General features: G+C 37.3%; 1 protein-coding gene across 1 annotated transcript in view; it reads right to left on the bottom strand.

Moving 5' to 3' along the window:
* Positions 1 to 10,300: 10,300 nt before the first annotated feature.
* LOC101852917 (serine/threonine-protein phosphatase 6 regulatory ankyrin repeat subunit C) overlaps positions 10,301 to 12,901 on the bottom strand; it is a 26,874-nt gene continuing 24,273 nt past the window's right edge. Inside the window, exon 5 of the mRNA XM_005095848.3 lies at positions 10,301 to 12,440. Coding sequence (XP_005095905.1) covers positions 12,314 to 12,440 — 127 coding nt within the window. The 3' untranslated portion in view covers positions 10,301 to 12,313. The remainder of the gene's footprint in view (positions 12,441 to 12,901) is intronic.

Raw genomic sequence — 12,901 nt, 5'->3', positions numbered from 1 at the left:
AGAGAGAGAGAGAGAGAGAGAGAGAGAGAGAGATTCAATATTAATTTGTATTTACACACACACACACGCGCGCGCGCGGGCGCACACATACATACACACACGCACACACACACACAAACACATATACAGGCACTCGCGGTTTTGGTTTTCCTTTTCTCTCTTTCATTCGAGATCCTAATTCCTTATGGACAAAATTGTTTTTTTAAATTTGTTGATAGTAGATCTACATCTAGTTGCCCAGGTCTTCAGGCTAATAATACTAATAAAAATCGCGAGTGCCGTCGGTTTTTCGGTCCCAACTCTCTTTTTCTGTTCACATGACATGCCTCATGGATTTCGTCTGTCACTTCAATACATGTATTGTCTCGATGACTGATCATTATCATTTCATGTGTGCCGTTTCGAGCACTTCCTGGGTTGTCTTCTTTCTTTTTGGGCACATATTTTCAGCGTTCGTGTAATGAACCACATGCTTCTCCTTTTGTTTTACGGTTATTATCGATTGTCTAGCACTCACAGCTTTATAACCCCAGCATCTGTGGTGTATGTAGCGGTTATATAGGGGCTTCGGTGTCGCATGCAGGAGACTCGAGTTCAATTACCGAGTTGTGAGAAATTTTTATTGAGTTCCCTAGTCTTTCTGCTGGGATGTTGTATCCCTCTCGGCCTTGGTTAGCCCTGACAGAGTCTGAAGCCCGGGTCCTAAATAGTTCTAATTGTGTCCATGGGGGAGTAAAAACAACAACACCAACATAAAAACACTTTTGATAATTTATCAAATAACTGTAACTGACCAAATGTACACTTTCAATATTCTGAGCGAGTTTTGCAGTCTGTTTGGGAGGAGTAGGGGCCATCATGGCTGACTATCTTTGGGCCTCTGATGTACATTTCCCATCTTATGTTATCATGTAACCCAGGTATTTCACCTCATTGGCTTGCATATTACATGTAATTATTTCCTATTACAATGTGCTTTGTAGATTGCATGATGGGGCTTTTTATTTTTTTCTTCGATTAAGGTTTCTACGTAACCACCATAGATAAATCAGTGTTTCATTGTTCACCATGTTATTGACATTGACACACGTACCTAAGAATTTTCTGTGTGACTAGTGGTCAAAGGCGTTGGGCGTATAAGTTGTATAACTTTTTTTCTATAATTTATCATTCCACTCGAAGCGGCGTACGGAAATTAAAGACTGCGGCGAGTGGCGAGTGATAAAGCGAGTGACGTATGTCGTACGGCTTTCTCAGTGTGCCTAAAGCTTTACACATAAATGATGTAAAATACACGTGCATAAAAATAAAAAAGTAAATATATTGTACAAACTTTATTAGAAATAAAACTCCAAGCTTCCATCTATCCTTTTTACCCTTTTTTGTTTTAGATTTAGTAAGGTTTTACGGCGCTCACAATAACCACATAGGGTCATATGATGAGCGCCAAGAGGCGGATGTCAACAGAGAAGTCCAAACGGGGAATCAGGCTTACTCTGCTCACCTCTCTAGCCTCAACAGCACAAAGTCTGCTTCGACTATCAAGGCACCACGGTAATAGCAGTTCACGAGAGAGTGACAAGTAGTGGAAAAATGACAATAGTAAGGATGAAGAAAGAAAAAGAAGCAGCTCCCCCTATGTTGTTCCGGCACAGTATGAGCATGACATTGATAAAGCAGCCCATTTACTATTCTATTGTACATAAGAACATGTTAATATCTTCCGTTTGGGAAGGGCCTAAAGCTTAGCGTAAGACATCTTCAGTCAGTAGCACTGCCCTGGAGGGGGGATTTTTTTAAAAACCTCTTTGTCGTGCGAATTACTTTGTTAATGTGAAAAATAACAATTCCTCCCAGGAGCTGGTTTGTTCGGAACTAATTTATTTATTTTTAAAAAACCATGTCATGATAAAAATGGAACAAAATTGTTTACGGAAGTATAGATATATGCACAACGCGCACAAGAGTGCACGTTCACGCACGCATGCACACGCGCGCTCACTCACACTCACACACACACACACGCGCGCGCAAAGTGAAATAAAGAAAAGTTTTCAAGGCGAGTGTTTTCAAAGGGTTTTTTCGTAGTTAACACCGAAACTTTAGTTATTGTTTTAATTGATTTATATCCTAATATAGTGTAAAATCTATGTTTTCTCTCAGTGACATCATTCGCATTCTTACGAGCGCGTTTAGATTGAAGATGAAAAAGGCACGATTATTGACGACGAAGTTGTGACACTCATAATCAGTTTGTAATGTCTTCACAATGCTTCAGTACACGTACTCTTCTAATACCAAATCAAAAATAAAATAAATGTAGCTGTTTTTACCTTTCAACTGACACAATTTAGACCATTTAAAACTATTTAAAGGCAGGCTTTCAACTCTGCCTGCTAGAGCCAACAAGGCGGGCTCTCGTGGTCTTGTAGGTTAAGGTGTTCGCCTCCCATTCAATAGGTCCCGGGTTCGAATCCGGATAGCGACAGAAATTTTTTTTTCTCTAAAGTTTTCTCCTTTCACATCCTTTCCTGCTCTATGGCAATGTTCTGTCGTTTGATTTCGTCTCCACTTTCTGCCCCACCCCCCCCCCCTCCTTTGCCCCCTCTTCCGGGCTCTGACTCTTTCTGCAGCCTTTCTACTGCTACTCCTTGGCTCCTTCTAGCTGCCGTCTTTCAGCCACACCCCTGATCTTATGGTAGGATTAAAGATCTACACATAGCCTTCTCAAATAAAGGCAAAACATCTCGGGGGTCCTGTGTCCAAGTTGCGAACTTTAAAGATCTCTTGGTGGTCCAAAATCAGTAAGAGTATGCATCCTCCGCCATCCGGCCAAATTCAAAATTTCCTACCAACTGAAAATGTTTAATAAGTCCCCCGCGCTCATATGACCGTATGCAGTGTGAGCGCCGAAAAAAAAAGCCACTCGGCGTGACTCGGGTCTCCTGCGTGCGACAACGAAGTGCTTAATCGTTTACTCACAAAAGTCGGTGAACTCGTCGTCTGTTCGCCTGGTATCAGGGTATGATCGGAGATGACTAATGATTTGTCTCCAGTATGATTCAATAAGCTTACCTTTTTTCTAACCGTATTGAAGACAGAGGCAATTCGACAAATGTTCAACCTCTTTGATATATAATATTGAGAAAGTGAAATCCGATTATGACGTTCAAAACGGTTATAGAGTCTTACTTCTGGGAGCAGCTGTTTGCATAACATACCTTTGTGAACAGGCGTTCTTTTGACGTACATTGTACATTTTTTGGCATTCTACTCTCGAGATCAATATAGTAATAAATGACAGAGCACTGATGTGTTATGTGTTTTAGTGTGTGGGTTTGAGTGTATGTCGGAGTTTACTTAGGCTATATATATAGAGGTATATGATACAATAGCCTATGAGTATGAATGTGTGTTTATTTTATTTAAAAAATTATTTTTTTTATAGTAGAGGGTTTTACGGCGCTCGCAACTGCATAAGGTCATATGAGCGCCAAGGGGTGGGTGTCAACAGAGAAGTCTTTACAGGGAATCAGACTTAGACTGCTCACCTCTCTAGCTTCAACAGCACAAGGTCTGCTTCGACTATCAAGGCACCCCAAAACAGCATGTCACAAGGGAGTGACAAACATACAAAAGAAGTAGAGGAAAATGACAATAGTAAGGATCAGGAAAGAAAAAGCAGCAGTTCCCTGTTGTAGATCAGGCACAGTTACGAGCGTGACATGAGTCAGCCCATTTACAATTCTACTATGCTTGAACGAGATGTGTCCCCCCTTTGGGAATGGCCCAAAGACACTTCAGTCAGTGGCACTGCCCAGGGGGAATGAGTGTGTGTGTGTGTGTGTGTGTGTGTGTGTGTGTGAGAGAGAGAGAGAGAGAGAGAGAGAGAGAGAGACAGAGAGAGAGAGAGACAGAGAGAGAGAGAGAGAGAGAGACAGAGTGAAAGAGCGCGCACGCTCTTGCATATACGTGTGCACACAAGAAGGGTGTGCACCAGTGTGCATGAAAATGCAGTGACGTGGGCACATGCCTGAATTTATCAAAAACACTGTCAGGCAAAAAAGAAGAAAAAAAAAGAAAAAGAAAGACCAACATAACAAAACAAAACAATTATGAAATGCACTTGGAAAATTTAATATAATATATATATGTTAACAATCAACACAAATAATGGATTAAAACAAAATTAAGAAAGATATTCCTCCCTCAAAATTGTTTTTGACATATGCCAATAAACACGACATATCGTTTCCAAGATATCTCTAAAATTACAAAGCAAGTTTGTCAGGCGTCAGGCCACTGCTTCACAAATGGGGACGCCAGACCCTTCGTTGAGAAGAGAAATCGTGTAGTTTACACCACTGTGTGGGTTGTGTCCTTAATTGTGACTCCATGTGACTACTTCAAATAAGTTATCACCACCATTTCACAGAATTCCTCGAGCAAGTCAAACGAAAGACAGATAATAGACTACACGACAATTAACTCAATATAAAAAGGGCCAGTGGAAATTAACGCGTAATTTTATGATTGTTGCCACCAAAGCTGACGATAACATTTGTCTTATTTTTCACATAAAAGTAAAAGTTCTTTCAGAACAATCATTGCTCCAAGAGAAGCACACAGACACAATAATAGTCATTTGCTGGTGGGCAAAGGAAACACAAACACACTAAAAAATAAAAATGGACTGTAAAGAATAAGGACCTACCAGTGGTCTTCGCTAACCGTAAACTACTGAAAAGACACTGGAGATGAATATATGTTGTTACATGTTGGACTTATCATTTGAAACACTAGACACACAAAGTCCATTTTTATCAAGTTAATTTAAACAAAAATATTCTTTTATGATGCACAGCTTTCCATGCATGGCAAGAAGAAAACTTTTCTTGGAACCACATTCAGTGTAGAAAAGAAAAAGAAAACATTTGGCGGAAAAAGCAGATTTCTCAGTAAAAAGATTAACAACTTGATCTTTTCTGTTCCAAATCACATTTCTGCTGACGTGCAAGGCTGCAACTAGATAAGTGCGGCATTTTTGTGACCCAAGTTTAACATTCTATTGGTACAAATGCATAAAAATAAATAATTGTGAGAGTGCCTGGTGAAAGGTACCAAAAGACGCATTTGTTCCAACCGAGATATCAGGCTTCAAAGGTCAAAAATATAATTTTTTACAAGAACTAAGTTCCATTGAAAATGGATTCTTTAGCCATTAATATATCGATATTTACAAGGACTTGAGTTTCTTTTACTTTAAGATACATTTTCAAAGATGTTTTTTAACACGAGGTATATTTCATAATCCCCAAAAATGCGTGAGAAAATTGGTTTACCGAGTAAACACTGCCGATGGTTTCTCTTGTTTATTCATAAAGTCGACCCAATCACAATTTATGCATATCAAAATTTAGGTCTTTCTCTCTGTTCTCTAATGGCGGGTAGTGTGCATGAATATCTAGAACAGGTAAACAAAGCGAAGCTCAACGCATCCACACACTTTCATTTTTTGGGGGAGAGCAAACTTGAATCGCTTATTAATTAAATTCTGCCCTGCGCAAACTTAGATCTAATTTCTTGAAAATTCTTGCTCAAGGTGGTGGTGAATTTGCTTTGAAGACGTAATATAAACACTTTGAGGCTGTAGTTTTTTCTTAGCTGCTTTTCAAAGTTGGTTTGTGAGTAGCGAATGTGTTGTCAGGACGTCTTGAAGCGTAGATCATTTGAAGCAGAAACAAGGGGAAACTTTAAAGCCGTTTTTCTCAAAACTTTGTTTCCGTACCCTGTCTTACAAAAATCACCCAATCTCAAAAACTACTGAAGACATCTTAAAAATTCAAAAAGCATTATATATTATATTGTAAATATGATCTCTGTACATGAAAATGCAAAAAAAAAACCCTAGGATTCTTCCAAATGTGTCATTTGGTACCAGGCACACACACGATTGAAAGTATAACTATGTAAAAAAAAAAAACTTGAACAGCTTCATGACTAATAATGTCAGTTTCAAACTTTGCCAAAATTTGTCACCAACATAGTTATTATCCGGCAGAGGGAAATAAATTCTATAATTAAACTTGCTTCAACACACATAGCAAATAATCACTTGTTAAGATCTGTAGTCAGTGAAGCTTTTTTTTTTTTAACAAAACATGACAGAAATGGTCGATCTTTCTTGGCAAAGGGTGAAATTCCTCCCTGCACCTATCATGTTCTTTCCTTACTTAAATCATGTGAGTTTATCTGTGGTCAACAAAAGTTTGGGAGCCGATCCACTTGACCATCTACTGCCAAGTTTCTGTGCTTCCTCACAGTCTACCACCAGCTCAGTCTGACAACTGTTCCAATTGACGATCTAATACTTTTCTCTCTGCATTTATACAGGCTTGGTACAGTAATTGGTTGAATTAGAAATGTTCGCAGGTTATTTTTCCGGAGGGAGAGTATGGGTATTTCTTGACAGCACGCTTCCCGAGAATTTCAAAGCTCTATCTGCTCAGTACCTAGTTTTGAGAAATCTGATGTCAAAGATTTTGAGTTTCACAACATGTCAAGCTTTTTCAAATGCAATTTGTTTGAAAATTTTGATAATGACTCCGAATAATCTTACAATTTTGATAGAGCAGATAGAACATTTGGTTTCTGACCTCATGTTCTTTGTTACTCAAAACGGCCAAAAAAAGTCAGATAAAACTTTGTAATTCTACGGTAGCAAAAGTACATCAGCGAGGGTGTGGGAGTGTGCAGTATAAAATTACCCTCCACAGGCCTTAAAGTGGAACTCATTTTCGCAGTAGACTACCAAAAGGATCTGCAATCAAGTTTTTAAGTGGTTGGTTTTTGTCCTTGTCCCTTACTATTTCTAGTCATATGAAAATGCTTTTTGGACTTGTCCCATTTTGTAAAATATCAATGTGGATAAGTACTGTTTTGTCAAAAAAGTGCTGAGATATAAAATGAATCAAATGCATTAAATAATTAAATTCAACACGGATTTCATCGTAGCATAAATATCATGTCAGCAGATGTATACATCACCTTTACATTGCACCACAAAACTGTTCATTTAATAATAATAATCTGCTTTCATATTGCCCATTTTCATCTCAATAAGATGCTCACAATGTGCATTACAATAAAAAATTGCAGAGGCAAACACATGCAACATCGAGACGAATTTTTAAAAGCCTCTACTAAAAACATTACTTACATTTTGACCTACATATACACTGATGAAAATACATTATCGCAATAGACAGGATTATGGACATAAAAAAGCAAATCAGTGCATACAGATACACTGCTGGACATCAAAAAGCATGATTATGGTAGACAACTCACAATGTGAAGAGAAAAGAGTCTCTTCATCTGCATTAATAATATTGAGCATGTGTTTTAGTAAAGAAGTGTAAATGTCTTGCAAATTACTAAAATAAAAGAAATGTATGATAATTAAGTCACATTTTGCTGTTAATCAAAGAGGACTGGTTAAAATTTTATCAAGGTCTGGACCTATTAAACCTTCTGGAGTTTTCTGCAAAATACCAAGGTACACACCATGGTCACCTCTTAAGACTCACAGCAAAGGGTTTTAAATTTATGGAATTTCAACACATGTACTGGCTCCATTTCCTTCATCAGCATCTCCCTCAAGTGGGTGGCCGGGGTCCAGTTATCAAAAAAAATAATCAGGATCCCACTAGTAACACTCTTTTTTAATAATATGCTATTAAATAGGGAGAACATCAGAGCCACGCACTTTTGAAAAAAACAAATATCAAAGCCGCGCACTTTTTGAAGATATTGATACAATTAGACTTCTGATTACCAAAACCAATAGGACTACCATCCAGCACTTTAAGTAGCTTCTGTACTTTACAGGATTTGGGACCAGCATATACCAAGTAGATTTTGTATTGAATGAACAGGTTTTTCATGTATAAAAAACACATCTACAGGACAGGGACAATCTTTAAAGTGTTGGGGTAGCATTCTCTTGCTTATTTAGGATAAAAATTGAAGTAGTGAGACATGCCCATGTGCGAACGTTTGCTTGTTATTCATTCTCCCTTCCTTTTCTTGGTAGTGTCTTTCTATTTGACCTGTGTGTTTTAGTTTCAGCATAGAAATGGTTTGAAAGTCTCCTAATGTCTATAGAAAGACTTATATTATATTTAGATGGGGGCTGTAGAGAGTAATTTTGTTAAGGGGAGTGTAACTGTTGGATGGAATCGGCAATCTAATTGTATCGATATCGTCATAAAGTGCGTGTCATTGATAGTGTGCGGCTTTGGTAGTTTTTTTCTCGAAAATGCGCGGCTCTGATAGTTTCCCATTAAATAAAGTGAATTCCATAAGGTAACTATAAGACATAAAAATATAAGTACGTTTATAGCAAATAATATGACGAACAGCATCGGAATAAAGCTACAAAAAAGAAAGAACAAATAAACTACATAGAATTACACCTCCAAAAAATGGTCCAGAGCCATGGGATAATTTAAAAAGAAGCATTGTCGAAACATACACACACACAAATAAAAATGATTACATACTTCAAACAATTTTTTAAAAAAAGAAAATATTTCACAGGTACAAAAAAGAAAAGTGAATTTCAAAACAAACAATAAAACAATGGAAGAAAACAGTCAAGAAGGTCAAATAACAGTGCAATTTCACTTAAAAACAGAGTAAATATTCAACGGAATAAAATACATAAAATCTCAATTTATAGTATAGCGCTGAAAACCAGAAATATACAAAAGCAAATATGAGCACACAGCAAAGTAAACACATGCGGTCACCACTGAGTAGCGCCCAACCCCACAAATATGGTGTACTCTAAATTACAAGTGTCAAGTACACTCGGTGTGGTTAAGAGACATATGGAAACAAAAAGTTAAAAAGCATTTTTAAGTACAGTCAAACTAGTCCAAGATGATCATTCACTGTGGGGGGTGGGGGGGGGGGGGGGGTGGTGGTCATCTTAGACAGGTGATCCTCTTGAAAAGTATCATTATAGTATTGAAAAAAAAACAACCCCCAAACATATGGGTTGTTTGTATGGGTGGTTATCTTGGACAGGTAGCTGTAAGAGCAGGTTCCACTGTATTGTGAATATTATCACAGTGATTGAAAGTGGATACAGTTAAGAACAAAACAACATAGATACTAACAGATAGGCATAATCTCTCATGGTACAGACAAAGACTAACAGCGAGAGTTGGAAACAAATCACGAGCTGAGAGCTATCTTGTAGTAACTCCAGTTTCTGACTTTTGGAAGTTTTAGTCCCAGCTGGAAAGACAGTTGAAACAATATTCCCTTTGCGCCCAAAATGATTCAAGTTAATGCCCTTACTCTGTAGAATTTAAGTTTCGATTTAATTTTGCACTAACTTCTGTTTTCGTGACTGGAATTTAGTTAATACTTTCAAAACGATTTGCATCAGCACAGGAAAAATGTAGTTAGCAAAAGATACATTAAGTTCATGAAATAAATGTATGGTGTCATATAACACTCAGCAAGATGTGAGGGAGGTCACTAGCAACAGCAAAGTAGCTACCTGGTTCCCATTCACCACATCGTGCTGAGAGGTAAAACATTCTAAGGGTAAGGAGAAAAATCTGGACTTCTCCTCACTCAGATTCCAGTCTCAGACTATTATAGTCGGTTTGAGGAGAGAGAAGCATGTTTATATCATAATAACAGGGTACAGAAGTAGGACCCCCACAAGTGGTATCTTCCAACTATCTGTGATCTTTGATGAGTAAGAAAAATTCTTCTGCGCTGCTCCAATCAGTCTAACATACAAAGTTAAGGAAAATGATGTAAAAGTTGTATAGGCTGTCAGACATAATGTACAAATAGCAAAATGTTTACTCATTGTCCAATAACAAATATAAGGTAACCACCATCCAAGAGCAAAATGTGCATCCACAGTCAAGCAACAAGACATGTGACTAATGTCATACAGCAAAATATGTAATCATTGTCCAGCTGCAGAACATATGTCCATAATCAAATTTTTAAAAAACATGTAACCATCAGAAAATAATAAAACCTTGAAGCCAAATAACAAAACATGTTATCAATGTCTAGTTGCAAAGTATATGTCCATAATAATCAAATCTAAAAAATCATTTCACCATCAGAAAATAGCAAAAAATGTCAAATAACAAAAACATGTTACCGTCATCAAATAGTCATAGTCATATACAGTATAATCCACTTACATCGACATCCGATTTATCAACATTTTGACATATAGACATATTTTCCAATTACGAAATTTTTCCTTCAATATCTTCACTAAACAATTTCTCTTATGTATCTTTCCTCAGAGTGGTTAGGAAAAACTTGAACAAATGAGAAGAAAGAGACTGATAGTTTAATGTTCAGGTACACTTGAGCTAAACGGTTTCATTTTCTTTCACCTTCCATGCTAAATCTCTTCATGGGTAATCGACTGTTGGTCCTTCAACAGATTTTGCATTCTTATTTTCCTTATAAGCTTTATTTTCAACTACAGCCTATATCTTCTTCGTCAGGTGTGAGGTCTGGAGCAGACGTTGACAATCATGGTACCTCCTTCCTTTTCTTTTTTTTGGCGTTATTTGTTGCAAAGTTGGTCAGGCCATCTGTGTATGTTGTTCTTTGTCTGACTCTGTTCTTCTTTACCTCTAACTTTCCACACAGCAGCAGTTTCTCTATCCATTTGACCTATTTATGCCGCCAAAAAATCTCAATTGTCTTTTTTTGATGGTTCTGGTTATAGATCTTTCACAACCTGCCATTTGGAGCACTTCCTCTATTTACAGCCTATAAAGCTACACATTTTCAACACTCTTCAGCTGTCTCCGGGGTATTACAAATTGTTGAATCCATACAGTTTCTTCAGTGTTAGGAAGAGATTCCTTAAGATTTTCTTCCTGGCAACAAAGATATTTACATTCTTCAATTTTTTCTTAGTCGAGGAGTGCCTGACCTAAGGAACCAGTTCTCAGGCTTTCCAGTTTCTTTTCAAATTTATCTGAAATGACCCCCACCCCCCTCCCCCCCAAAAAAAATTTTAAAAAAAAATTATTATTGACCAGGGATATGAAAAACTTGAAAAAAGTTAACCATATATCATCTAACCATACTAGCTGTCCAAAAACCGATTAAACAGAATGTCTGGAACAAGCAGCAAATACCATATCTCCAGGTAAGCCCATTGTTGAGCCCTAGTCCTGTAAACCTACAGAACCCATGGACCTAAGCTCACTTGGTAAGAAGTACATGCTCTGGCATGCATTTGGGTCCACAAGTTCGACGAGTCCCCTAGGAATGATTTCACACAACATGAAAACATCAACAAAAGAAAATCATAACCATGGTTAATGAGACAACACAAAAACCCATTTTCGGTATTTATGTCATGTAAAGACAAAACCAGTTTTTAACTTTGTTGTAACTGTGATTTAGAAATTTGAAAATATTTTGACAAATCAAAAGCATTGCAAGCCCCACCACCCTAAAAAAATGAAAACAATAGACAGATGTATTCGGAATAGCAGGAGATTGAGAACACAAGAATGTAAATGAATCACAGCAAGTTTTCAATATAAACAATTCCAAGAATATGATCAGCAAAAACAGTTCATTTGTAAATAACTTCTCTTTTGCGTCTTGCATATAAATTGACATTGCTTTCTTCAAATAGATCACAAAAAGGCACAATATCTTATTTCATCGTGCAAAATAGTTATGACATACTTCCCACATTTTCAGTGAATATAAAAGTAAAATATAGCACGAAAAATATTTCAAAACAGGTAATTAAATAGTTGAAATACATCAAAGAAAGCTCTGTAATAGGCAAATCTGTATAGAAAGCTTTAACAAACAGCACTGGCTTTTAAAAATAAAATAGCCTTTAACAGATACTATGCACTCCATTAAAGATAAAAGATTCACATATTGACACCTGCACTTTTACTCTTCTTTTCCTAAGCTTTTCCATTAGCTGGATTTTGCTTCTCCAATTTTTCTGCAATAAAACACATTCAAACACCCTGTCTCTCGCCATTCTGCCTGCCAGTGTTGCTTTGGTACCAAGTCAGGTTCCTATGTCTTGTTCCCACCATCTGTTAGGTATCCCCCATCCTCTCTTGCTTTCAACCTTTGCTTCCAGAACATAATTATTTCTTGAGCGATTTAGCGTTTTGCTACAATGGCAAAAAATTCTCACAAGACTGTCGTCCCATAAAGTTTGACTCCCGTCTTTCCAAAATGTGACAAACCACCTTGGTATTGTGCTGCTTTAAGCAGGTCTGCTTGATTCATCGTCCGTTTCTGAATCATAAGCAGCATCTGTTCCATCACTGTATACGTTGTGGATAATTTGGCTGTTCTGAAGGGCCATATTTTCCACTTTTTCATTCACATACCTGCAAAACAAAAGTATGAATCAACAGTTACTGTGTTAAGAGTTCTAACAAGATGTTATATCTCTCCTCAGAGAAAGTTGCATTTGAAAATGGCAAAAGTTGCAAAAAGTTGCAAGAAAAATCAACAAAAGTTGCAAGAAAAGTTGCAAGACGTGTATAGCCAAAATGTCATGGAATTATTGGAATACATTGTTGGTATGTGTTCATTGCAATCAAAGTAACCAACGTGAATTTTGTTAGATCAAAATCAAAAGTTAAATGTGAATGTTTAAAAACCAACTGCATGGAGGTTGCATAGACTTGTACATGTGTCAGGTTCTTAAATTTAAACTCTCGCTGACGTTGGGCAGGTGTGACCAGCGCGGTTTGGGGGCTGTTCAAATATAATCGTACACCTTTTTCAGGATTTTTGCCCCCCCTCCCCCCTCCTTTACACTTTTCTTACATTTTCCTCCCCACCC

Source organism: Aplysia californica, unplaced genomic scaffold (genome assembly GCF_000002075.1).
Source record: "Aplysia californica isolate F4 #8 unplaced genomic scaffold, AplCal3.0 scaffold00115, whole genome shotgun sequence".
Lineage (NCBI taxonomy): Eukaryota > Metazoa > Mollusca > Gastropoda > Aplysiida > Aplysiidae > Aplysia > Aplysia californica.
This window is presented reverse-complemented; position numbering and strand designations above follow the sequence as displayed.